This window comes from Cimex lectularius, unplaced genomic scaffold (assembly GCF_000648675.2).
Source record: "Cimex lectularius strain Harlan isolate CLEC.00 unplaced genomic scaffold, Clec_2.1 scaffold238, whole genome shotgun sequence".
Classification (NCBI taxonomy): Eukaryota; Metazoa; Arthropoda; class Insecta; order Hemiptera; family Cimicidae; genus Cimex; species Cimex lectularius.
Window position 1 is genome coordinate 280,975 of NW_019392823.1, and position 26,846 is coordinate 307,820.

At 34.6% G+C, this 26,846-nt stretch overlaps 3 protein-coding genes across 4 annotated transcripts; 2 read left to right on the plus strand and 1 right to left on the minus strand.

Annotated features, from left to right (window-relative positions):
• The first annotated feature begins 5,606 nt into the window (after positions 1-5,606).
• On the plus strand, positions 5,607-11,607 carry LOC106665820 (protein lines). Its single transcript, XM_014392564.2, has 2 exons — positions 5,607-5,957; positions 9,335-11,607. The coding sequence occupies exon 2, from the start codon at positions 9,471-9,473 to the stop codon at positions 11,241-11,243; it is 1,773 nt and encodes a 590-aa protein (XP_014248050.1). The 5' UTR covers positions 5,607-5,957; positions 9,335-9,470; the 3' UTR covers positions 11,244-11,607.
• A 531-nt stretch (positions 11,608-12,138) lies between these two features.
• On the minus strand, positions 12,139-21,075 carry LOC106665821 (dr1-associated corepressor). 2 transcript variants are annotated; one of them, XM_014392567.2, is made up of 6 exons: positions 20,840-21,075; positions 16,533-16,761; positions 16,368-16,440; positions 13,633-13,726; positions 13,435-13,572; positions 12,139-13,367 (listed from the first exon to the last, which is right to left on the minus strand). In XM_014392567.2, the coding sequence occupies exons 2-6, from the start codon at positions 16,569-16,571 to the stop codon at positions 13,187-13,189; spliced, it is 525 nt and encodes a 174-aa protein (XP_014248053.1). In that variant the 5' UTR covers positions 16,572-16,761; positions 20,840-21,075; the 3' UTR covers positions 12,139-13,186. The 2 variants fall into 2 exon arrangements, with proteins under 2 accessions (XP_014248053.1, XP_014248051.1); XM_014392565.2 differs by having other exon boundaries at positions 16,533-16,823.
• On the plus strand, positions 17,249-26,428 carry LOC106665819 (probable tyrosyl-DNA phosphodiesterase). Its single transcript, XM_014392562.2, has 13 exons — positions 17,249-17,429; positions 20,052-20,652; positions 23,517-23,618; positions 23,687-23,959; positions 24,021-24,407; positions 24,482-24,584; positions 24,648-24,764; positions 24,826-24,921; positions 25,211-25,381; positions 25,453-25,702; positions 25,765-25,880; positions 25,944-26,151; positions 26,216-26,428. The coding sequence occupies exons 2-13, from the start codon at positions 20,061-20,063 to the stop codon at positions 26,348-26,350; spliced, it is 2,550 nt and encodes an 849-aa protein (XP_014248048.1). The 5' UTR covers positions 17,249-17,429; positions 20,052-20,060; the 3' UTR covers positions 26,351-26,428.
• The last annotated feature ends 418 nt before the right edge of the window (positions 26,429-26,846 follow it).

Sequence of the window (26,846 nt, forward strand, 5' to 3'; positions counted from 1 at the left end):
TGGAGAATTCAACAATACGTTCCATATAATTATTTATCAAAAAATAATTAGGGAAAATAAACACCAATTTTCAAGTTAATGTTATGTAGTATGGATAAAATAAAACAAATATGGTTAGCATTCACACCATCCCAGAGTACTCGATGTTTCAAAATTGAGAGTAAGGTTTTCCATTCACTCTAATAAATGACATTCATACCACAATTCATTCACACTACCCCAGAGTATTCAATATTCCTCAGGTTAATTAAGGATAATCCCGTCCGTTCGCGTAATAAATTACATTCACACATGTCCAGAATATTTGATACTCGTCAGTTTATTGAAGTTAATCCCCTCCATTCAACGGGGTCATTGGGGGTAAGCCTCTCCATTCACGTTAATAAATTTAATTCATGCAAAAATTCATTAACACTACCCCATAGTTCTCGATATTATTCGGAGTAATTTGGGATGATCCTCTCCATTCGCGCTAATAAATTACATTCACCCAACCCCACAGTCTTTGATATTCCCCACGTTAATGGAGGATAATCCCCTCCATTCACGCTAACAAATTAAATTCACAATACCCCAGGGGTAATTAAAGATAATCCTCTCATTCAAGCTAATAAATTACATTCACAGTACTTGATATTCCTCAGATTAATTGGAGATAATCCCCTCCATTCTCCCCAATAAATTACATTCACACAACCCTATTACTAGTATTCCTCAATTTAATTGAGGATTTCCCCCCATTCGCGCTAATAAATTAGTTTAGCATTACTCCACAATACTTGATATCCCTCATGTTAATTGGGGATAATCCCCACGATTCACTCTAATAAATTACATTCATATTACCCGAGGGTACTCGATATTCCTCGGGGTAATTGGGGGTAAGCCTCCCTATTCACGCTAATAAATTACATTCATAGCAAAATTCATTCACACTACCCCACAGTTCCTACATAATTCGAGGTAATTGGGGGATAATCCCCACGATTCACGCAAATAAATTACATTCGCACAACCACACCGTACATGATATTATTCCTCAGTTTAATCGCGGTGAACATACGCTCCATTCACGCTAATAAATTCACATTATCCCAGGGTACTTGAGTTATATTGAAATTAAATACTTTTTACTTAGGTTTTAACATTATTGGATATGTGTGGTTGACCGTTAATCGATAATTATTCAGAAATCGTGAGATGCGGTCTGGTGTGATGTAGGTTTCAGAAAAACAGTTTCTTTATCGTGCCAACGTTTCGATCTTTATTGAGATCATCTTCAGGGCTCAAAGTGTTTGTCTTCTGCACTCTCAACACGACACGCAAGAATGGCACAATTACACAGGAGACAAACACTTTGAGCCCTGAAGATGATCTCAATAAAGATCGAAACGTTGGCACGATAAAGAAAATGTTTTTCTGAAACCTATCACACCAGACCGCATCTCACGATTTCTGAATAATTATTGGATATGTATGAAAGTAATTCGTTATAAATTAAGCATGTCGGCTTGATAAGGTTTTAAGTTTACATTTGATTTAACAAAAATTAAATTTTTCCTCCTTGTTACTTAGAAAGAAATGGAAAGTAGCTGTCAAATTATTTTGTATTTTAACTTGGCGGGCATCAACAATGAAAGCATTTTGCCCTGAAGGGCATGCAAACGATGCTGAGCAATTTTTTCATTTCCACCAGGGGTCAAAAGGGTTTGACAACCCGAAACAGACCGCTAACGTTATTTTAAAGGGGGAACACAATCAAACCCGTGGCCGATTACTTTTTATTAACGAAAGGCCATTAAATAAATTGAGGCCGACAAGCGAGGGGCTGTCAAATGGAAAAAGATCTACCATTCACCGATCGTTACCAGGACATAAACACACAAAAAACGAATATTTAAACATTATGTAAATGCATAAAAACCCAAAGTTTGAACAAAAACGTCATTAATAACTGAGCTGTAGCTTGATTTAGCAAATATTTTATTATGAGGGCCCATTGGCACTGTTTGGGATGTAAAAATAGAAATTGCTAAACAAGGAGCTTCGCAACAAAAGCAGAAATAGAGAAAACAGAAAAAAATTATAATATAACTCGAAAAACCACTAAACTTCTAAATATAAAAAAAAGTTTTCTTCCTATAAAGTGTAGAGTAAAATTTTTGATGGTTTCCATCCTGATTAATAAGATGATGAACAGGAAATAAATTGCCTTTTTCACATAGGCATTTATTTCTTCAGACGCGTTCGGTCAAATATAGATCATCTTCAGTGACGTTTTTCATATAAAGCGGTTTGACGGTTTTTTAGATAGTTATAACTTCAGAAGTTGATTTCTGGGCAACTATGGACTTGTAGAACCTTGTACTGGACGACTACTATCGAGTACTATACTTGTACTTGTAGTAAGTACTATTAGTAGAGGAATTCCTATTGTTTTTGATGACCGTATCACTATGACTACCTTTAATGAGATTTCGTAAGAGTGCCCTCTCAACTCACCAACAAGAATGAAACATCTGCACGGAAAACAAACACTTTGAGCCCTGAAGATGATCTCAATAAAGATCGAAACGTTGGCACGATAAAGAAACTGTTTTTCTAAAACCTACGACACACCAGACCGCATCTCACGATCTCCGAATCATTGACTAACGTTCACTAAACACCACACTATTTTAAAAGTCATTGATCGAAGTTGTAATTTTTCCAAGCAGAAGTAGCAAAGATCAGTGGACAAAAAGCCAAAAATACAGAAAAACCGTTTAATTTTAAAAATTTTCAGGTTTTAAAAATGGTACCGTAGTACTAATTTTTATCTATATTTGTATGTTTTAAACTTGTAGTAAGTGCTGTTAGTAGAAGAATATCTATTGTTTTTCTCGAATGTGTTATATCTTAAATAAATAACTAAAAATTTAACGATCACAGTTGTATTTTTTTTTTTTTTTTACAGTGTAGTCAGACAAGAAACAAAAAATTGTAGTAGGTCTGATACTTTGTCTTCAGGAGGAACAACGTACAATATACGTTAAATCAGAATAATGGACGGTAATCAGAAAAGTACCGTACGACATCAAAAACTCCGTCTGTCGGAAATCGACGAATACATCAACAAAACATTAGTATAGAAAAAGAAAATTAAATTAAAAAAAAAAACCGGGGTTCACCGTCAAGCGTAGTCAATTTGTCTTGATTGATTTACAGAAATCGAGGCTTTTGAGGTCCCAATGGACAAAGCTCTTTCACTGCGGGAAACAGTTTATTTTTATTTTATTTTTTATTTATTTATTTTTGTTTGACAGTTTTTGAGGGCTTTGCTAAATGTGTAAATACAATAATACTTTTTAAACGTAACAATACCCCTGATATTTATGGCAATCAATAAAAATAATAAATCCTGGATGGTATGTAATTCAATTTAGCAGAGCGCGGAGAGATGTGCTTCTCTTCAAACAAGAGAAAGGAAACAAAAAGGAGAACTAAAACCTATCATGCTAGGAGAGTTTTATTAGTAATATTTACAAAACTATTTACGTTGAATGTATTACAATCCCCTGCCATCGCCACCCTTTTGTTAATCATCCCAATCAACAAATATATAGAAATAATGGTATTTTATGAGCTTAGGGATACGGATAAAAGAGGCGGCCACAAGGCCATCTGCACCTCGACCTGAGTATATCTATTGTGCTTCCCTGTTTTTTGTAACTCACTGGCCAGCTTCAGGTTGTTAATCAACCTTCATAGCCTTGTCTGCGGCTCCTTAGTGTACGATCTTGTTTGTGGTTTTTCCTGCCCTGGTTGGAAGAATCTGCACCTTAATAGGCCTTCTCTTCCTCTGCCTGGCAATATGTATACAGTGTGTCTAATGTCTGTACTCCTATCCGGTGCATATGCTTTCTTAAGTGGCAGTGCCCTGTTAGGAATCCAACCAAAATCCTGGTTCGGTTGCGGTTGCCTTCCAGAATGCCATTGTAAGTTTTGCTCATGCCCTTCTATGAATCTCTTCGCTTGCCTCATACCTGCGGTATTGTTCTACAAGGTTTTGTTCTCATCAAGGATCCATTTTGAAATGCATCCTCTTTTGTGGCAATATGCTAGACCACATTTTATTTCCCTGACGCAGTGTTCATTTGCTATGATTTTAGATTGCAAACAGAAGCATATTTACATAGGTTTACCGTCGATTTCATCCCGAAGACTCTAACCCCGTGCCATTGTCGGTTTTGGAGCCGTTAGTGTACCAGTAGGAGTTTGCCTTTAGTGGTGTTCCTTTGGTCCATTCCTCTTGTTCTGGTTTATCTTGTACTTTTTAGTAAAATTGTATTTTGGAGTAGTGGCATCTGCTTGTATCTCCTCTTTCAATTTCCATTGTTTATTTGCATGGCCTATCCTTGCAGATGGTTGTCCTTATGAGCCTGTAGGCTACTGCTCTGGCTTCTCCTTGGATTAAATAAAATATGAAGTGGTGGGAAGTTAACAACACCTCAAGGACCGGAATTGGCATTGTGCTCATGGCTCCAGTGATACTGAGGCCAGCTTGTCTTTCTATCCCACTTAATAGCACAGCAGACTTTTTATTTCCCTGGCGCAGTGTTTATTCGCTATGATTTAAGACTGAAAAACTAGGTTTACCGTCAGTTCTGTCTTTGGATTCATCTCGAATGATGCCTTTGTCGGTCTTGGAGTGTACCAGTAGTTTGCATTTAGCGGAGTTCCTTTGGCTCCATTCTTCCCGTTCTAGTATCGGTATTTTTACTTTTTAGTAAAATCCCAATTACCAAATATACAAAAATAATATTTTATGAGCTCATTGGCTATTTTCGAAAATGACGTGTTTTGTAATTCTGGGACAGGTCCGAGCTATGTGCCGTATCTCATACATTTGGTGGTAGTGGTTGCTTTACCCTACATCATCAACTGCCACGAAGTCACTGGGTGCGGGGAGCCAACCAAGTATGTGTCGCTCCTGATGTGACAAATCATACCATCAATAATTTGAAATTTGAATAAATGACTAGACATTTGACTGTCTGCGACAGATCTACCATGACAGTGACATTTATCCCAGTATATAACAGCATGGTACTTAGTCAGAAGTGGAAACTTTTCCAACAGGTCAAAACCCGAGTAGAAGAAAGAGAATATGAATGATTCAAAAGAATGTTTATCGAGGGATCCCCACGCAGGCGTTTTAAATTTAATCTCCAGAAGGGCAATCATCGCATCAAACAAGTTATTAAGAAGCCGGTGGAGCTCAGGAGCAGAGCCCGTGGGCATTGTTTAATAGGCGGCCGAGATTTTTTGTTCCTTTTCTTCCAGGGCAGCGCCAAGAACCGGAAGCTATTCATATTCCGTCTTATTGAGGAATGCGTACAAGACCGGACTGGCCTGAGTCTGGGGGTGAACAAAGGGCGAAAAGGCGGTAACGTTCGAAAGCCCATTCATGACCGTGTTAGTTCGTCGGAACGCCGCGTGTTAGAACCGACCGGACATAAACGCATTCTTTAACGTTTTGCTTTTCGTCTTTGTACTAGCCGGTTCCAAATCGATGTCAGTTTTTAAAAAAATAATTTGTTTTGATACGAAAAAACAGGAGTTAAATCCTCCACCAAAGGTCCATTCTTGAGACCCCCAGAGCGCCTCACGTCCGTGAGAAAGGCTTGGTATTCCGAGAGGGGGTAGACGAGCAATATGGCGGATGTCGAGTGTGTCAGATTGTTGTGTTCATTAACGTAGCTAAACAATACCAGTTTTCTTTGTTTTAAAGTTGGTCCGGTTTCGGGTTCTTCGGGTCAGTTTCGTCTTCTTCGTCAATCCGGAGACTCTTTCTTCGTATACCCGGTTTCCCGTCTGTCCCAGGACCGAAAGGCCAACTAGGATCCGTTTCGACTATTTGAAGCTACACCAGAATGTTTTGTTCTTGAATTCCCGACAAAGGATATCCAAAACAGGTAACTGATTAAAAAACTCGTCGAAATTATTTTTTGTTTAATTCAAACCAAAGAAAACGCGTACAAAACAAATTAAGAGTTTTCTAAGACAAAAGATCCGTGCTCGGGACACCTCTCCCCGACTACTTGTATTACACATTGGCTTGCATTCCATTCCGTTTCTGGTATGGTTTATGGCCCGATGGATGGATCCTTATGGATTTTTTTCCACTTTGGTTCGCATCGAGACGTCATTTCCCCTCTTAAGAGTTTGTTTTGGCCAATTAACAAGGTAATTGGTTTTTATCCCGCGGGAGGTTCTGTTATTAATGCCTTTCCTTGTTTATTATGACCTTTTGCGCACCCGTCTCGCCTTCATTTTCATATCATGAATGATTTTTTCTCCCGTTTTTAACAAATGACTTTTGGTCGTGATTTTATGTAACAATCACCTTTTAATCCATGGAAATATACAGATTGTATTTAAAAAAGCGAAATATGAAAAAATTAAGAATTATTTGATTAGTCTGTGAACAGTTGTATGGAATAGCCGACACATGCAACTCTCATTCACAATGGTTCAGGGCCCTCATACTATTTTGTATGAGCTTTATCATTAATTATTTTACACAATAGATAACCTTATTTGGAAATATCTATTCAAATTTATACACACAATTGATGTTTGAATTTAATCAAAACTTCCAAATTAACCTAAGTACCAAAAAAGGATGGGAAAGTGAGAAAAACACCTTTAAGAATCGCACCATCTATAGGTACAGCGGTACAAGAAGGTACGTGGGCAGAAGTATTTGTTCCTGGAACCTAATACTCAGAACCCATGGGAAAACTTTCCAGTCTGAGGTCTACACAATCGTACTCAATTCAATTTGAATAAAGGGTACAAAAACAAGAATATAGCTAACATAAGATAATCAAGCAGCCACTCAGCTCGCATATCATTGTTTTTGTTTGTTTGTCTCTCCTCTGTATTTGTGTATGGAGAGACATACGCAAATGAAAAACAAATAATTATTCCTTGATTCCACACTGTCATAAATTGGAAACAATCAAATGTTAGTTCAAAGATGGTGCCGGACTTCAAAACCAAACTAATCATATTAGGTATGCAGTACAAAGCCAGCCTCTGCTGGGTCCCAGGACATGTGGGACACCCTTGCAAGAAAAGGGGCTGCTGTACCTCTGATAGGACCCGAACCCTTGTGTCATATAGGAACCCATACTATCAATGAGTACCTCAGACAGAAAGATACAAAGAAAATGAGGGAACTATGGAACTTGCACATTGGACATAAACAATCCAAATTTTGGAAGGAAGCAGGAAAAACTGCGAATCCTAACAGGACACTGCAAACTAAATGGACATTTAAAGAAGATTGGCATAACCCAACACGTCTGCACATGCAGATTCTGGAAAGAAGTAGAGAGAGACATCAACTTATTAACAAACTATCGCTACACTTGCCTTGCCCACAGGAGGAAGTGCTTTGGGACGTTCGGTGTAACCTTAGAAGAAATTTAACAACTGAAACCTGGCCTACTAATCAAATTCCTTAATAAACTTGGACTCACCATTGTGCTGTAAGCACAGAACGGGGGGATACAATAGCTCTTAAAGGGTGCAGTATAAAAATACACCCTGACTAATCATCTATGTCTACACAATTACAAAACTTGAATTAAACATAAGGCATGGCAGGTTAAAAACGCCTACTTGCAGATGTCGGCAATGAAGGGTCATACCTCATTACTGTCCATCCTGCCCATCAAAGTTATGCTCTGGGTCTAAAAGTACATTGACATCTGTCAGTTATTGCACGATATTTATGCCAGACAGAAATGTGGCTAATGGAAACATTGAAGAATTTATGTCAGAGATAAATACTATATATATGTATATAATATTTTAATACATATAGTATGTATAAATACTATATATTACTATACATAAATACTATATATATTTCAACCACTACCTATTTTTGTCACCGAATAGGTAGGTATACAGAATAGGTGTAAATTCTGGTTAGTTGCAAGTTCAACATTGTTCGACACTTGTCGCAAAAGTTGACCATTTGTCTACTTTTCTCCCATTGCAATAAGTGTCGCATAAACATGAATGACAAAAAAGAATGGTTTAAATAAATAAATAAAAAAGTTTTTATTTAATAAACTAAGTACCTACTTAACAGATGCTAAAAATTGCAGTTACATCAAGTCGTTCTGTTCCACTAATAGCTTTTCTGAATTTTGTATCTTGTGTTGATATATGCGAATTAATTTTACAAGCAAGCTGTTAAATCAGCAGGTTTCATTTTTTAACAATTTAAAAATGAACTGAATCCTCAATACTGAGCACGGACATTAATTGATTGTAGGCACCAACTTTTTCACGTCTGAAAACCCACACCTATCTAGATCGTTTTTTCTTCTTTTTCATCTTCAGAATAATTACATGGCCTGCAATTTTGCGTTTTGAAGGTTTCATCATGTCAAGGTAAAATCAACTGTGTGCAGAATGAAAGAGATATACGTAGGACACAAGCATACACAAAAATCTATCTTCTATGTAAACAGTCATACATTTATTCCAATTTTTGAATTTTGAGAACTGTTGTATATAAATGACTATGTATATGTATCCATGATATAAATGACTAGCATTTTCTATCAGTATATAAACAGTCAAGGCGATTTTCTGTCTGACACTTGACATATATTTCTGGACAAAAGTATCAGATGTAAATGTACCTTAACAGCTAAGGTCATCAACTACAACTCTGTTCCTCTCCCAGCAACTCTACTGCTCAAAAGACTACTTCACAACAGATCGAAACTGTTACTTATCATTGCTACAATGGAATTAAACTAAGTTGAGACAAGTGATCCAACTTCCATAGAATCTAATCACTGCAGTCCAAAATCCTTCAATCATTTTGTCCAAGCATATCCAACCTTACTAACCCCAGACAGACCTCCAGATCTGGATCTGTTGGGTCAGGTTTATATTCAGCATCCCCCTAGGATCCCAGGGCTGTATTGGACCTGTCCTGGCTCTATCCCTCTTCCAGAAGTCTATATTTGCTTGGTTTCTTCCTTTACCAGGCCATTAACACCTGTCATCCTTATTACATTATCAGTTTCAGACCATTCTGAACTTCTTGACCTTAACTTGGCCTGTCAGATGCATCTCTCACAACTGATGTGTTATTTTATTATTAGTGTACAGCAATTTTGTACATGATAAATTATCCATTTATATTGTAAGATTCTTTTTTAAGAGTACCTATTTATCAGATAATAAATACCATATTCTGGTTTATGCTTAGTTTGTATTTAAATAATGTTGTTTATTAATGCATTTTTTTTGTTTTTAGGATCCACTGTGATAGATGTAGTTGATGTTTTTGTGAGGCAGCAGCTCAATGAGTAATCAACATCCATTCAAAAAATATGCCCTGCTTATACATGTGATACTGGTGATAGAAATTGGATAGTTGTCGGCTTGCATTGATGGTGCTTACTAAAGAGAAGTCTGCGCCAGTCGCAGTGATGGACGAGCCGGTGAAGAAAAAGAGCAAACTGTCTGAAGAGAACAACAACAATGACCTGGAGACTTTGCAAAAGAAACTCTTGGGCCAGTGCCTATGCACCATGCCAGAAAACCTCATTTGGAAGCCTTTCCGAGGACTGAAGCTGCTTAGACACGAGGACTCACATGGATATTGCGCATCCTACATTGCAAACTGGAACAGGGACAGGACCTTATTGTTTGTTAGTTCAGTGCAGTTACTCTGTGAAGTGGCAATAAGACAAAATACCCGTGGATTGGTATGTTCAAAAATTGTGGACACTTGCGAAGCATTGATAAGAAATGAGTACGGCCTCGTGGAATACCTTATCGAACTTTCAGCACACTCAGACAGATACGTCAGTTACGTTTCTGGAAGAGCGCTTTCAGCATTTCTCATGGTATCTCGAGCCCATGTCGATCCCAGATGGCTCGACAGGCTCACCGAAAATGCACTTTCGACCTCCCATCCACAAAAAATGGCTTTCTCTTTGGATGTTATGAAAAGAGTGACTGAGTGGAAAGACTGTGATGAACATCCCCTTGAAGAAAGAGATGTTCAACTGCCTCCTTTGTGCCATGTATTAAGTGTAAGTGACCCAGACAGTTTGGACAGCAGCCAAATCAAGTGCCTTTGCATTAAAGCTTTGGAGGCGAAATGGCCAGCGATCGTCAGTAGGTTTGATAGATTGTTGGCGACATCGCCGGCTCAAAATGATTCGACGGTTATAACATTTTTAGGCCTTTGGGAGGCTATAATATCTGTGAAGGCAAATTTGTCGATCGTGGATACCAAACCTTTCTACGCTCATTTGGCCAATTTTGTCGCGTTGTTGAACTCAGGTGTGTCACCAATTGTTTGGAAGCATATGCTAGATCTTTTCAATGAAGTTTTATGCTATGGAAGTACTTTAGCTTTACAAGATATTTTAGCTGAAGAGCCTTGCTCACTGGCGCATTTAATAGTGCGCAGTGTCAAAGATTGGAGGCTACTCGAAGCTATTCCTTTTCGAGGAGGAAGTGGCAGGTTTGGGGGAGGATCAGGTGACGGTGATAAACCATTGCTTCAAAAAGCTGTTTTGCTCGTCCTTAAAGCAGTCGCAGTGACAGTAAAGGAAACAAGGTGTGAAAGCTCAAGCGACAGTTCAGTATGTTCAGAGTCAGAAGACGCAGATGCTGACATGGCCGTGATCGAAAGAAGCATAAGGGAAGTTTTGAGACAATTGGACAACTGTGTCAAAACTCTTTTACCTTTTCATCCGGAAACCCCTCTGGCACAGTGGGTTGTTCAGTTGTTCTCAGACCAAGATGATGCCTTGATAGAAGGAATGGTGTGCTGCCTAGATGTCAGCGTTGGTCTGTTTCACAGAGAGAACGCTTCTCAAGACCTAAGGAGGGCTTTAAGCCCGGCCATTTCATTAGCCCAATTCTTGCGAACGGTCTCACATGGTTCAGACGTGCTGTTGGATTTCCTTGTGTCCAACGAAACCTGTTTCCTTCTTTACCTCCTCCGGTTGTTGAAGTACATAAGAAGGAACTGGCACGAGTTTGCCTCAACTTGTGGGAATGAACTGAGTGATATTATGACTGTGTTTACACGCCTTCGTCTTGCCATAGAAAGGCTAATTGCTAGGTCTCTCTTCCCTTATAATATCAACCCGGTGTTAAGGTTGCTCGAAAAGTGCGAGCAAATGTATGAAAGTATGAATGTATAATTTTTTTTTTTTTTAATATAATTTTAGCAGGTTAAAGTTAAAAAATGGTTTATTAACATGTCAACACTCTTGAATCGCATATTTTTCATTAAATAGGAACCTTCAAGGAAATCACATTATTTTCAAGGTTTTTTATAAATTTTATAAAGTTCAAACCTTTTAATTTTTAATCTGGGACTAATTTACCTAATGATCAGTGCAATGACAATATAACTGGTTGTGATGTATTTGTAAATTTTATAGCAATAAGTTATTTTCAACCTAACAAGTATTTAATCTTCAGCAATTTTTTTTAGAAGTGAATCAATTATTTTGTTTAGAATTATATTTAATATAGTAATTATACCCAAGTAAAATTTGTTTAGTTGTAAGTTTTAGAACTATATTAATTTTTTAATTAAAACTACTAAATTAAAAAAAAATACTATTTATAATCTTTCTTTTTAAATAAAATAAACTGCCCAATAATGTACTTATAGAGGAAAGCAAAATTTATACAATATACTTTTAGCATTTAAACAAAAATCAAACTTATTTATTTATTGAAAGTACAATTAATATTATAACAATAGTTACCCATAATATTTATATTTGTATAATTTTTAATGTTTCAGTTTTTTTAAAATAAATTACAAAACAAGGTCTTTTTTCCCTAAAAACAATCTGCTTTTTGTACATAATATATAAAAAAATGAAATTCCATGACAAGCAATTTATCAAGACTGTTTTTATAAAATTCCACATATATATACTATTATTTGTAATTCCAGAGTTATACCTAATATAACATTTTTTTTAAATATTTGCTTTTTTTTAATGTTTTATCATACCTTATTACCTAATAGGTTTAAACTCGGTAAAAAGAAAGTTTTTTTTGTAATATTTTTAATTTCAAAGGAGTGGCTTTCGAGTACATTTTGGTAATATAGTTTTGTTAATATTTAATCTCTAAACCTTGCTTGTTTATAAGTTTATAAAAGCTGGATAAATCTAGTGCCTATGGTGAGACAAAAAACTATTAAAAAATGTACCTCCTATCAAGAATTAAATTCTAAAATTATAAATGATTGGCTGAAAGAAAATTTCAACAAATGTCAGAAATTGGAACTATAAAAGCTCAGCCCTACATAATCATCTTAAACTGACTGGTTAATAACACTAACTTAAAAAAAATATTTATCACTAAACATCTCTTAAAAGCTAATTGGAAGACAAATTTCTACGCATTAAACAATTTCCATGCTGTTATTGCTTTCAATTCGGTGTCAATACCCATGTTGCAGCCAATCGAGCACATCATAAGTTTGCTATCAAGCCAATATACCATAAAAATAATAAAAAGTAAAAAAAAAAATTAAATAATAAACAAAATGTACATTTATATATAACAAAAAAAAAAAAAAATGCTTTAAATTTGAAATTTTGGCACAATGAAAATTTTTCTGAAACCATATTCCATTTTGTACATTCCTAATAATGGAAAATTGGGGGGAAAAAAGAAAAAAAACAACAATTCAGAAATCTAAATTTAAAAAAAGTTAGACTATACAAAAATATTATAAATAACTTGTTTTTTTTAATAAACCTGCAGTTTATTATTTTTGGGTATAAATGTCAACCATACCCAATCCAGAAAAGTTACAACTTACAAGTAAAATTAAAATAAAAAAAAACATAAATATATATAATTGGAAAAGGTTGTAAATTGGACAAGTATTAACTTTTTTTTTAAAGAATAAGACAAATAAATATGAAAAAATAAATGAGTTTACAGTCTTGTCCACACAAATCTACTGTGATACAACACTAAACATATTTACATCAAAGTTATTTTCGGTTTAGTAACTGTGTACAACATTTACAAAATTTAAAGCACCAAAATTATTATTTTAAAAATAGAAAAACAATTGTGCTTATATATTTATAATTTCATACACATCCCACTAAGAATCGTAATCGTCTTCGTCCGACTCGTTCATAGCGTTGGATGATCCATTGCCATTATTCGTATAATCAATTTCCTTGTAAAAATTCATTGCCTTTGGAGCGTTTTCCTCTTGTTTTTCAGATTTGTTTTCGTCCTCATCCATCTTCAATTCCGATGGATCATCAGACGATTCCCTTCTAACGGAAAAATATAAATAAGCATCTCTGTGTATTTTTTAGAGTTAATACGGCATGTCTGAATTACCTCTGCTCTTGAGAATTGGAGCCCCAGTTTTCGTTTGAATTCCAATTTCCATCGTCGTCTGAAGTTGAAGCTTCAGGCAGGTTTCTAACTAGATCTCTCAAAAAGTCAAACCGACTTTCAGAAAGAATGCACTGTTTCCTAAATATTAATTTCTCTCATTAAAAATCTATTTAAACAATTTTTAAAAATAATACTTACATATGATGAGGGCTAAGAGTCCTGGCATTCTTCTGAATTGTGATTTTCATAGATTTTTTAATAAGAGATTCCACAAACAGTTCTAGTGTCCTAGGTACAAAGCGCTAAGGAAATTATAACAACAGTACTATACAAGATAAATATTATAGTTGTTAGTTTGTTACTGTTGCTATACTGTGGTTATTTAATTTCTTCTTATTTGATACTCTTATATCCTCATATCATCATGGCAGACCAAACTAGCAATGATATCAAACAAAAATATTCAGTAACGACCAAATCATCCTGCAGATCACATGGAGAAATATCACAAATAAGGAAACCAAGGACTTACACAGACCAATCAGTGACCTCATAAGATGATCGTTGATACATTTATTTTGACTGATTTATGCATTTTTCTTTTTCTCTTAACTTAAAGGTGAAGGCAATTTGACGATTGGTGACGGCCATGCAAAGTTAACGATCTAGCATTCATATGATTTAAGTGAAATATTACAGGTGGAGTGTCATAAATTTTGGCTAGGGCGGTCATACAAGCATGAGACTCCATAACCATTGAGTCCGTGCATTTTGTCAATTAAAATATGTCCATACGCTGGTGCACATTATGCACCAACTGATTTCCCCCCTTTTTCATAAAAAAAACCCTGACTTTTATATATTTATTACTTTTGAAATTTTTAATTTTTTGTCCAAATATAAGATTTCCTACAAAGTGCCGCAAGTGGAAATCAAAAAAAAAAAAAAAAAAAAAAAAAAAAAAAAAAAAAAAAAAAAAAAAAAAAAAAAAAAACTTTCATAGAGAAACCTGATAACAACTATGAATTACATGGTTTGTCCATAACAATTCAAATAGCATAGTGAAAGGGCAGATGGACCCTCCAGTAGACCCCACCATTTACAATAAGCAAATTTTGCTCAATTGCGCATTGAGTGACTTAAGAGTAAAAGATAGATGGTAGATACTTAAGTTATACGACAAAGTTAATTTTTAAGTGTATAAAAGCATGATGTATGTAAGTCTCATATTCATTAATATTTGATAATTATTCAGAAATCGTGTGATGCGGTCTGGTGTGATGTAGGTTTCAGAAAAACATTTTCTTTATCGTGCCAATGTTTCGATCTTTATTGAGATCATCTTCAGGGCTCAAAGTGTTTGTCTTCTGTGTAATTGTGCCATTCTTGCGCGTTGGGTTGAGAGTGCCAGGCACTGGCAAGAATGGCACAATTACACAGAAGACAAACACTTTGAGCCCTGAAGATGATCTCAATAAAGATCGAAACGTTGGCACGATAAAGAAAATGTTTTTATAAAACCTACATCACACCAGACCGCATCTCACGATTTCTGAATAATTATCGATTAACGGTCATTATGGGATGATGAACTTGAAATTTGATAGTTTCCGATCAGTGGTGGGTTTTTGGACAATAGCGCTGAAGACAATGGAGAAACCAGAACGTGCTTAACAGCCCAAAACAAAGAACAAAATGATTGGATACGACTAAACTACTGAAATATTAATAATGTTGTAAATCTTGACCAGGAAAACCAGGAGGAAGAGGAGAGAGGGATCGTGGATTCCTTTAAACTCAAAGGGAGGAACTTTTTTGAAGTATTGGCTTTGAAACAAAATATTCTTATAAAAGAGAGTAAAGGGTTTCATTTATTTGGGATGTCAGACTTCATCATAGGTAATTTATACTGCCAACGATTATTTGGAGATTGTGAGATACGGTCAGGTGTGACGTAGGTTTAGAAAAACATTGTTTAAAATATACAAATACATGTAGGATGTGAAAAAATGAATTTATACAATGCTAAAAAATTTTAGGCTCAATCAAAGTATTTCTACTCACTCAAAGGGTTTGTTTTCTGAGTAGATGTGTCATTATTCTGTCATGTTGAGTGTCAGTGAGATATTGATGTTTTTTGCATATACGTTGGATTTTGAAGAGGTGGGGGAAGAAGTTGGGTTAGAAAAACATTTTTATATGAGGAGTCAGCTTCTTCGAGGAGAAAGGAGCCAATAATGGGAAAGAAAGGGTAATGGTTCAGCCCGATTATCATTTCAGGATTATATAGAAGGGGATAATTAGGGAAAGGGAAGCCAAATTGTTGAAGAATTAGACTGTGTATAATGTTTGATGTAAAGAATGTAATGATTGTTTTATATGTAACGTTTTGTGTGATGTGATGATGATATATGTATGTTATTGATATTGAATTTCATTAATGATATTGGCGTAACTGTGACTGAGTTTACATTTATCTGTTCTGTAATTGATGTAAACCATTTCTGAAAAGTTATGTTTATGTTTGTTTTGTTCTCTGTGTAACATTTTTAGATTGTTGATGTCAAAATTGTGTTTATGTTCAAAATGATGGGTAGCGAGTGCTGTAGGATTTTGCTTGGGTTTTTTGCAATCATAGATATGTTGCTTTACTCTCTTATCCAGATATTGGGATGTAATTCCGATGTAAGTTGCCAGACAGTTGAAACAAACGATCTCCAAATAATTATTAATTAAAAGTCACTAAACACAGCACATATTTAGCTATGTTTTCCTGGTCGTTTAATTACTTGAAACGACCAACATGATATATATAATGTGTAGTTGGTTAATATTTACTTGGGTGACCACGTAAGTCAATTAATAAACTGGAACTAGCTGTCAAAAATGATAAATTGATTAACTACGAAAATACAGTAATTAATAAAGGATATAAATTATAATTGGTACTGCTAGGGCAACTTTTCCAACTTCTTCGTCCGTTTGTATAATCCTCTTTATCCTCCCCTAAAAACAGGCAGGGTGTTAGAATTTTGTGCGGATTCTAAAAGCCCTCAGGGTTGGGAATAATGAATGGAAAATAATGAAGTTTTACTTACAATCGGGAATCTTGCGTTGTACTTCTTCTTGCTTGGCATTTTTTACAACCGATTAGATTTAATTATATTATATTAATCTGTCTTAGAAGTCGGACGAATTTCCGAATCGGCCCAGGCGGTCCAAAAGCCTGGGAAAACTTCGATCGGGTCCAAAACTTCAAAAGTTTGTGGCAGGGATCAACACAACACAAAGGACGATAAGGATGTACGAAATGATGCAAACTGCAATCTTCAAATAGTAGACAGTGAAATTAGACTTTGTGCAGAATCCGTTGAAGTCGCTAGTCACAACTGAAAAAGTAAAGGGGGCATAAACTGTATAAACGGTACGTACACAGTCTCGTTTTATTACTTATTTTTATCTAGTTCATAGGTCAGTTTAAAAAAAAAAAGTTTGTACAAAGAACAAACGAGATAAAACCATAGCTCTATGCTCTGGTCAAAAAAGTATCCAATTCTTTCTTTTTTTAATAAAAAAATATACAAGTGCACAAATTACATTCTACAATACAAAGAAAACGATAAACAAATGATCATGTATTCAGAAATTTTCTAAAAATTGTTTTTATAGTTTTCCAGAAAAAAATTAAAATATAACAACGTAATATGTTTATTTTTTTACATCAATTAATTTTTTGTATCGTTTTTTTACATCAATATATAATTTTTCTTTAATTTTTATTTTATAGTCCCATTTTTATCCCAACCGCTTTAATAGGTTGCCATTTGCCCTTTGACAGTTAATCTCGACCTGGAAGGTTCTTCCGTCTTCGTGTGCAGTTTATAAACATGTTTTGTGTACAAAATGAATGATCAATGACTAGAGGGATAGATTGAGAACTGAGCTATCGCAAAATGAAATTATGGGTTTACATGAGAATATGTCATCTATAAAAGGTAAGTAATTTCAGATTTTAAACAAGATACAAGAACTTGGTTCTGAGAAAAAAATACCCCAATTAGCTAGTAGATTGTACCTGCCTACACCAGTATTTTAAACAAAAGTCTTGTTTATTGTTGTCTGAAGGTCATTTATTATCATCGTTCGATACTTGGTCCTGAGAAAAATCTACTCCAACTAGCTAGAAGATTATGCCTCTCTATGCTAGTCTCTTAAACAATACTGTTTATTGTTGACTGAAGGTCATTTCTTATTATCTTTGATACTTGGTCTTGAGAAAATCTACTCCAACTAGTTAGAAGATTATGCCAGTCTCCTAAACAATACAACAATACAAAAACTTTGTGTCACAGGCGGGATTCGAACCCATGACTTTCGGCTACATACACCACTGCTCTACCACTTGAGCTACCCTGACTTCGATTGCCCATGCCACAAACTTCACATTTCAACTCCCCTTCTATTCCAATTTCTTATCATTGTTTGACACTCGGTCCTTAAAAAATTTACTCCCATTTGTTGATTGTACCAGTCTACTACCAGTCTTCTAAACAAAAACACCTGTGTATTTTTGACTGAAAGATATATTGACATAAGATAAAACTACATTATGGCTGAAAGAGATTAATTATTGTCCTTTGACAGTTTACCTGCAAAACTCTACTTCAACTGACATATCGCTTTTGTCAAAATCCAGCGTTCTAAACAAAACTCCTGTACATTGTTGACTGAAGGACATTTTTTATTGCCCTTTGATATTTGGTCTTAAGAAAATGTACTCCAACTAGCTAGAAGATTATGCTTGTCTACCCCAAACTTCTAAAGCTACGGTTACTATGGATGCAAATTCTGATGAAATTTTGTTCTGATGAGTTCATCCGAAAACAAATAAATATTTGAAAATAAATCCGAAAACAAATACTTGTTTTACAATGACAGTGTTTACTTTGGCAGCGAAGTGCGTGTCACAACACGCACGATGTCATCAGAACCTTCGAGCGTTCAACCAGTTTGATTTTTTTGTGCATTCTGACATTCAATTTAGACAGTTTTGGTATTTCACCATAGATATAGATAAACTGTTTTATTTTTGAGAGTCAGTGTTTGTGGGACATGAACGACAAAAAATAACACAATAGAGATATTAATTGGCCAAAGTGGGAGAAAGTTTCTCAAAAAATCAACACTAGCACTAAGCCATATTAGTTTGTGGTGTAATTGACCATATTAATTATTCTATGAATAATTCTTTTTATCTAAGGTTTTTGGTTGAGACGAAATTAGGGTCACGAGTGGGATTTGAACCCACGACCTAAGGCTCTATATGCTGCTGTTCTAACCACTTGAGGTATTGTGACTTCAATCCCCTCAGACGCCGACTCATCTCAACCTACAACTGTTTGAATATTCCCTCTTTTTGCCATTTTATAAATTTCATTTGAATTAATATGGTCATTATGACCATTAAACATACATGGATTAATATGCATTTATTTTAAGTGTTTAAGTCTCCATTCTCATCTCTAGTGGAAAATAAGTGGTTAACATTTTTCCCACCACATGCCAACAATAGCTTAATCAACGGACTTTCAAGAAAATAAAACTTATTAAGATTGTCCATTTTGCTGGTAGCTAGAAACGTACTTACTATCAGAAAATGCGCACAATGTAACCACCTTGTTCTGACGAGGATTTCAGATGTACTTGTAGGAATTCGCATCCATAGTAACATAATACTCCTGTATATTGTTAACTGAAGGACATTTCTTATCATCCTTTGACACTTGGCCCTCCTGGAAATCTACTCAAACAACTAGATTCTTGTAGTAGATTGTCTAGACAGTGTTGTAAATAAAAATGGTGTACATTGTTTACTGAAAGACATTTCCTCTCATTCTTGTTTACCCTGACAAAATCTACTCCAACTATTGTCTGTCTATACCAGTGTTCTAAACAAAACTCATGAGTATCGTTGACTTAAAGATATTTCCGTTCTTCATCAGTTTATCCTGTGAAAATATGGATCTACTGCGATTATACATGTTTTCACATGTGCTGTAGACAAAACCACTGTGAATTGTTCACTGAAAGATATATTCTGCCGTACTATGACAGTTTGCCCTGATGAAATCTATTCCAACAAGTAGATTGTACCTATCTAAACCTGTGTTCTAAACAAAACTCCTGTGTTTTTCCAGCTTTTGAAAGTTTTCTCATCATTATAATTGTACCTTAAGAAAAATGATTTATTGTAAGAAATGCAAGACATATTTTACACTATAATCATACTTAGAAAATAACCTCATGGTGAAAAATTCAATACTTTTGTGGATAATTTGTTGAAGTCGTGAGGAGCGGTCTTGACGGATGGTCTTGGTTGAGATGAAAAAGCTAGCATCACGAGCGGGATACTAGCTTTTTCATCTCAACCTTAGATCTAAAGAATAATTAATTGAAATCATATTCAATTATATTTCGTTATATTGCATACTTTAAAAATCTCCAGTTTGTTGAATTGGACTTTTATTAGCAAGTGCTTAACTAATTGAAATGTTTAATTTATAGTAATGAATTAATTATTTATTCCAAGTATAATTAAATTAACATTTTCATTTCAGGGTCAAAGGATGTCACCTGAATTTGATGAAAGCGATTTTAATTTGATATGTGGCACCTGTGGCATTGTGCTTAATGATGAGGAATCTCGAATTAAACATGAAAACATGTGCAAACCTTATGGTAGGTCTTGCACAGAAAATTTCACCGAAGACCCAAATTTCCCATCAGATCCAGTTTTCGATGTTGAGTTGATAAACATTGTGGATTCATATTCGTCAAGGACTCTACAACGAGCGGTTTCACCATTGCCAGACATATACGACCAGTCAACGGAGGGAAGCATATATGATCCTGACAGCGATGCTACGGGAGATGAAACAATTGGCAAAACGCCGGACATACCGAATGAAGTGTTAAGTGGTGCTTTATCAACACATTCAGAGTTAAATCGACCAGGAGGTGAATTGGACTATTTATTAGATGAAGACGCAGATATCTTCAGTCAAGAATTGATCCACATTTGTACACATTGTGGACAGGCTTTTACCGATAATGTCTTGCATGATGAGCATGAAAAAGCTTGCAGTAAAACATCAGTGACAGAATTACCTCAACAATTAGATTTGGATGACATCAATATCAAGAATACAATGAATGCAAGTAAGTTTTATAGTATATTAAAACAACCGGGTAAATTTTAATTTATAACTCTGATCGTTGGTTATGTACATTATGAAAATATAGACATCAGTAGTTTGTCATCTTCATTTGGTGTTATCATTATATTGTTTATTATTAAATTTGTGACATTGCATTAAGAAATTAAAGGATATAATGAATCACTTACATCCATGATACATGTACTTTTCTACTTTTGTCACGTGAAATCATTCCTGATTATGATTTAAAAAGACAACTTGAGCAGTATTGACTCCCCACCCACTGATTTGTTTGTAGAAGTAGAAGGTTACTGGGAGGGAGAGGCGAGAGCATAATTTATGTTACATGCCGTATCAACACGAGGGTTTTATTCCATTTCGAATGTTCTCTTTACCTGTTTTAACACAAGGAAAATAATCGGTTCACATCATTCAATAAAATCGTACAATTTTAATAATTGTCAAAGGATAATGGGTTCAAGACAGGAGTCCATGTGTACGTATAACATTAAATGTAACGTTTATCGGCGATATAGTTTACTTTTACAAAAGAATCACAACTTTGGTATAAACAGAAATTATTGACTTCTCACAAAGTAATTGTATCATTAAAATATTGACAAAAACCAGGATAACAGGTTGGAACTCCTTTACAAGTTTTCTTTGAAATATGGATTTGATCCTTGTCTCATTGGTCTTACGATATTACAAAATGTCTGTTCTAAACAAAGACATTTATTTATTTAGACAGAATTTTATACAAATGTGATTTTCGGATTTAGGCCTCTTTCAGAAAAGTCAGTTAATTCAACTAGTTGACCGGATGGTGTGAAGGAGTGTAGCCCTATGGTGCAAATGACTGGGAACCACTGACTGCTTCTCACGTCAAATTCATCCACCAAGTTAACTCAGCATAATAGACTCAACCATGCATTCATCCTTCACGCCAGTTGAGACAACTGAGTTCCCCATAGCAAGCGTTGCAATTGCATGTTTCAATGTGACACAGACTATTGAATTAATTCGTATTAGTCTTGCACTATAAGACATGAAGTGTGAGGCGTAGTGTTAAAATTAAACTGAGTTCCAATTAATTATACTTTTCATTGAGGTCTAGTGTGGGATTCGAATCCACGACCTTTGGCACAATATGCCACTGCTCTAACCACTTAAGTTATTGTGACTTCGATCCACTGGACATAGTCATTTCAATCTACAACCTTCGAATTTTCCCTCTTTTAGCCATATTTTCAATCATATCATCACCGTGTCCACACCTCAACCCCCGGATGCTCAGCGGCAACCGTGTCCACGATCAGTTTCCAGAGTCCTCCTACGAAGGTGAACACATTTGTCTTGTGTACGAGTGTCAGCTTCTTGTGCCACGTCTCAGCCTGTTCAAAGACGAAGCGCACCACCCGCGCCACACTGTATACACTAACGTTTTCATCTCAACCAAGACCTTAGATAAAAAAGTATAATTAATTGAATGTGGTCAATTATGACTGCTAAACATATATTGATTAAAAAGAGCAAAGCAGTATCTTTGAGGTTTCTCTTTTCTTATTTCCCTTTTTTCAGAAGAGCAAACATAAGAAGTACTGCTAGTGTTCCATCGTACTGACCACCCTTGGGAACAGAAGTTAATTCCACATGTTACCTGGTGTGAATCCAGCCAAGAAAAGCTTTCACATGTCACTCAACTAATTAGAGAGTCAACCAGGCAACTTAAGGTGGCTCCAGGCCTGCGGGGTTCGCCAAATGCCGAGCAAAGGTTCACGGAATCCTGACTAGTGGGGATGGGTGCTATATGCCAAGCAACAGTATTCATGCCCGCAATGCTCGGCTAATTGTCAGTTTCCTTGTCTGCTTCAAAGTGCATGAATATTCGTGAAGTAGCTGGACTCAAAGCTGAAGATGAATCAACCAAAGCACCTCATCTGAAAGTGGCCTTAAAGGTGGTTCGCCTCAAGACCTTTACATTCTCTCAGCTTCCAACATCACAAACATCGAGATTTTTGATGTCTTTGTTGTCCCAGTTCCATCTACGATCTTCACTAGAAAATCATTAAAATATTTAAGCAACTTAAATTAAAAAAATAAATTTTAATCAATTAAATGCAACTAAAGTATTTATTTTGACAAGATCTTGTACAAAATAAATTTTCAAAAAATCAGTAAAATTGGTTGTTAATTTTCTTCTCATTCTTTTTGTTTTTGTTTTTTGTTTTCTCACGCTCCACAAGTTATTTACAGGCTGTTAGTATATGTGAAACATACTGAGGGTCAGAGTGTCTTTATTTTCTTCTATCCCATAAAAATTCACATTTTTTTTTGTAATTGAATTTGAATGTAATGTTTCAAAACATTTGGACAAAACGGTCCATCAAATGGCAAAAAACTTGTGCAATGTGATAAGTTAATATTTTAAGAGTTTCGAGTTTGTTTATTAGATACTTTTACATACATTTTGTACACAGTGAATACAAGGGGAAATATCTAGGACATTATACATCCTTGTGGCAGAGGGCTTAGGTATATTTACAATATTTGCTGATTTGGCCTAGAGATATAAAACCAGTGGTGAAAATTATAATAAAAAGCACTTGAATATTTTAAGAAATAAATGTAAAACAATGGCTGCTTGTTTCCAAAATTTGATTTTTTGTTTTCCCCATAAATTACAATCTTAATTGCCACATATTTTCATATTTGGAACATCATTCCAGTTAGATGAAGTTGATAGGTAAAATAATTTTTATTTTATCTCATAATATTCAACGAAGCGTATAAATCTATTTAAAAAATAAATGTATATTTATCATCCTTTTGTTTTAAATTGAATAATTTAACTTTTGATTGTAGCATCCAGTACTCCTCACAAGAAAAGAAAATGTCATTGTGAAATGGGTGAGAAATGTTTTACTAGAAAAGTGGAGCATTTTGAACAAAAAGACCACCCTCATTGTAGGTATAGAAAAAAAAAAAATTTACAGCCAATCCTTTAATTTTTTTTTTTCCTTTGTTTTTGTTAGTGCAAGATCTGCTCGAGAAAATTGGCAATGGGGACTTGATTATACCACATGATTATATTCCAAAAATAAGCAAACGGACTCTACTTGAACAGTTGGAAATTGTAAAGTCATTAAATGAAAATATTGTAGTACTCAATGAATCTACAGTGCCGACAGACCTTGAGATCCTTGAAGGAATAAATAAAAAGAATTGCAAAAGTGATATATGTATGTATGGCGAACAATGTTATAGGAAAAATCCTCACCATTTTATGTACTATCGGCACCCTCATCGTAGGTTTTTAATTTATTTATAAGTAAACTAATAAAACATTTAATATATACTTTATTCTAGTTGAAAAAATAATAATGGAATATGGTGATAAAATGCCAGAAATGACCAATTTGAAAATAAGCAAACAAACGCTTAAAGAACAGTTGGAATTTGTAAAGAAATTCCACTGCTCCACTGATAAAAAGTCTGAAGAATCTGTTGAAAACGAAAGACCATCAACTTCAACAAATTCTATGGCCAGTGATGCTGTGTCAAAACCATCAAAAGTCTCTCTAGAGCACGAAAAAAACATGGAATCTGAAAGAAAATTTCGTATAGTTGTTCTAAATAGGGCAAAGTATAAAGTTATCGACAAAATGAAACTTGCAACACCATACAATTTGTTTCTAACAACTATCTCCGATTCTCCAGTGACACATTCAGAGATGAATTCACTATGCTTCCCAGGTTATTCACTCATTAAAGTTTTTCTTTTTTAAATTTCACTTGTCGAATAACTAATATTTGAATTTATTTTAAAGAATTATTAGATCCAGCTATGGGAGATTTGGAAAGCTCTTTACAAATAAATTTCATGGTTCAATTTGGCTGGTTACTTGCACAATATCAAATAATGGGACATAGGTAAACTTATATCCGTTTTCAAAGTTACAAATTAATTTTAAACTTAACTCGCCAATATTTTAGAGGCAAACCTTTAACATTGATGTATGGGGACATAGACATGGAAATCGACGGGAAATTTAGCAATTTTTTGGAGTCGGCCAAGATAATACCTCCTTCTCCTTTTGGTACACACCATACGTAAGTACTTATCTTTTAGTTTAGAACTTCTATTTTCACTCAAATGTTTCTTTTGCATCAGGAAAATGATGGTGTTTCATTATACAGATAAAAGCATAAGGGTTGTTGTTTCTACAGCTAATCTGGTAGAAACAGATTGGGATAACAGAACTCAAGGGTAAGTTTTCTTTTTAAAACTTACAGTACTACTAAAAAAGGTAAAGGAACTTTTCCAACTATTTTTTAATTACACTTTTCAAAATTTTCTCTTGGACTGATAGATTTACTATAATACTTTTTAAGTACAAGCATTTTTAACTTGTTTTAATACATCTAATAACTTTTTCAAATTTAAATTGTTAAATTATTTGAATAACATCATGGTTGTTGTTTTATTGTAAATTAATCTTATTTTGTGCAATGGCTGTTAATTTTATTACGCTAATTATTAAATCTTAATTGGTTAGATTGTGGGTCAGCCCAAGATGCCCCCCTCTTGAACCAGGTAGTGATACAATGTCTGGTGACAGTGTTACAAATTTCAAACGTGATTTACTCAGATATTTGTCAAATTACAAAATACCACAAATTGTACCATGGACTAACAGAATTGCTCAATGTGACATGTCTTGCATAAGGTAATTTGTATTTAAATGTTCAAAATTGTGTCATCAGGGCAAAACAACTGATATACATATTTGTTTTATAGCGTTTTCTTCATAGCGTCAGTCCCTGGAAATCATGTCGCAAATAAGGACTTATGGGGCCAGACATGTTTACGAAGAGTTCTTAATGAAGCGCATACCATACCAGAGAAAAACAGTTACCCGGTTATAGTACAGAGTTCATCGATTGGATCTCTTGGTCCGAATCCTGATTCGTGGTTGCTGGGGGATATGTTAACGACATTAACAAGCGGGAAAAAAGATGGCTTGTATCAAAGACCTTCTCTGAAATTTGTATGCCATTATTATTCATTTTATATAATCATGCATTTTTATCAAATCACTTCTTACTCAAGGTTTACCCGAGCTATAATAATATAATTAACAGCTATGAAGGAATTTTGGGTGGAGGATGTCTGCCATATTCTAAAAAAACTCAAGATAAACAGCCATGGGTTACGAGTTTTATGTGGTTAGTAAATGAAATTATTGTTGTTTAAAATAATTTTATCTAAAAGGATTTTCTTTTTCATAGTCAATGGATTAGTGAAAAGAGACATCGTACCAGAGCACCTCCACATATAAAAACATATTGTCGTGTCTCCCCTGACAACTCAAAACTGTCATATTTTCTATTAACAAGTGCTAATTTGTCAAAAGCTGCTTGGGGAAATATTTCAAAGACGGGTTCGATTAACATTTTGTCTTATGAGGCCGGAGTTTTATTTGTTCCACAGTTATTTGTAATTACATATTTCTTTATGGTGTTTAATTAGCATTGCATTGTATATTTATTTATTTTTTCAGTTTGGAACGGATTATTTTCCATTGAAAGATGAAATTAACGAATTGGCACTTCCTCTGTTCCCATTGCCTTATGATTTACCACTTACACCATATGAATTACAAGATGTCCCATGGGTAATCGACCATATTTTATAAATACAATAACATAATGATTATAAACTGTGATCAATAAGTTTTAAGTTGTTGTCAAATAAACGTTATTTATACAAATAAGTTGAGTTTTATACTAACAACCAAATGTATGAGTAAAAACAATTGTTATTCCTTTAAATGTAATATATGTTAACTGTGAAACGTATTTAAATTCTGTAATCTTTGGAAATAATCATCTTATTCTGATTTAAAAATTGCTCAACATAAACATAAAAACAAAACAATCATTCGATAAAATGATTCTTTGGCAATACCAATTTTTGCACCATCAGTCAGGGTGTTTTTTTCCTTTTTCTGTCATCCATTGTCACTTTGCCAAAAGTGATAGAGCTGAAGAAAATATTGGACAGAACTGAGGCAAAAACTGACTACAGATCTTCAGTTCAGATGATTGTACAGATTTTTACACAGTTACTGACAGACAAATAACTGCAGATAAAATTATGATTTTAGATTAGTTACATGTAGTATGTGTCAA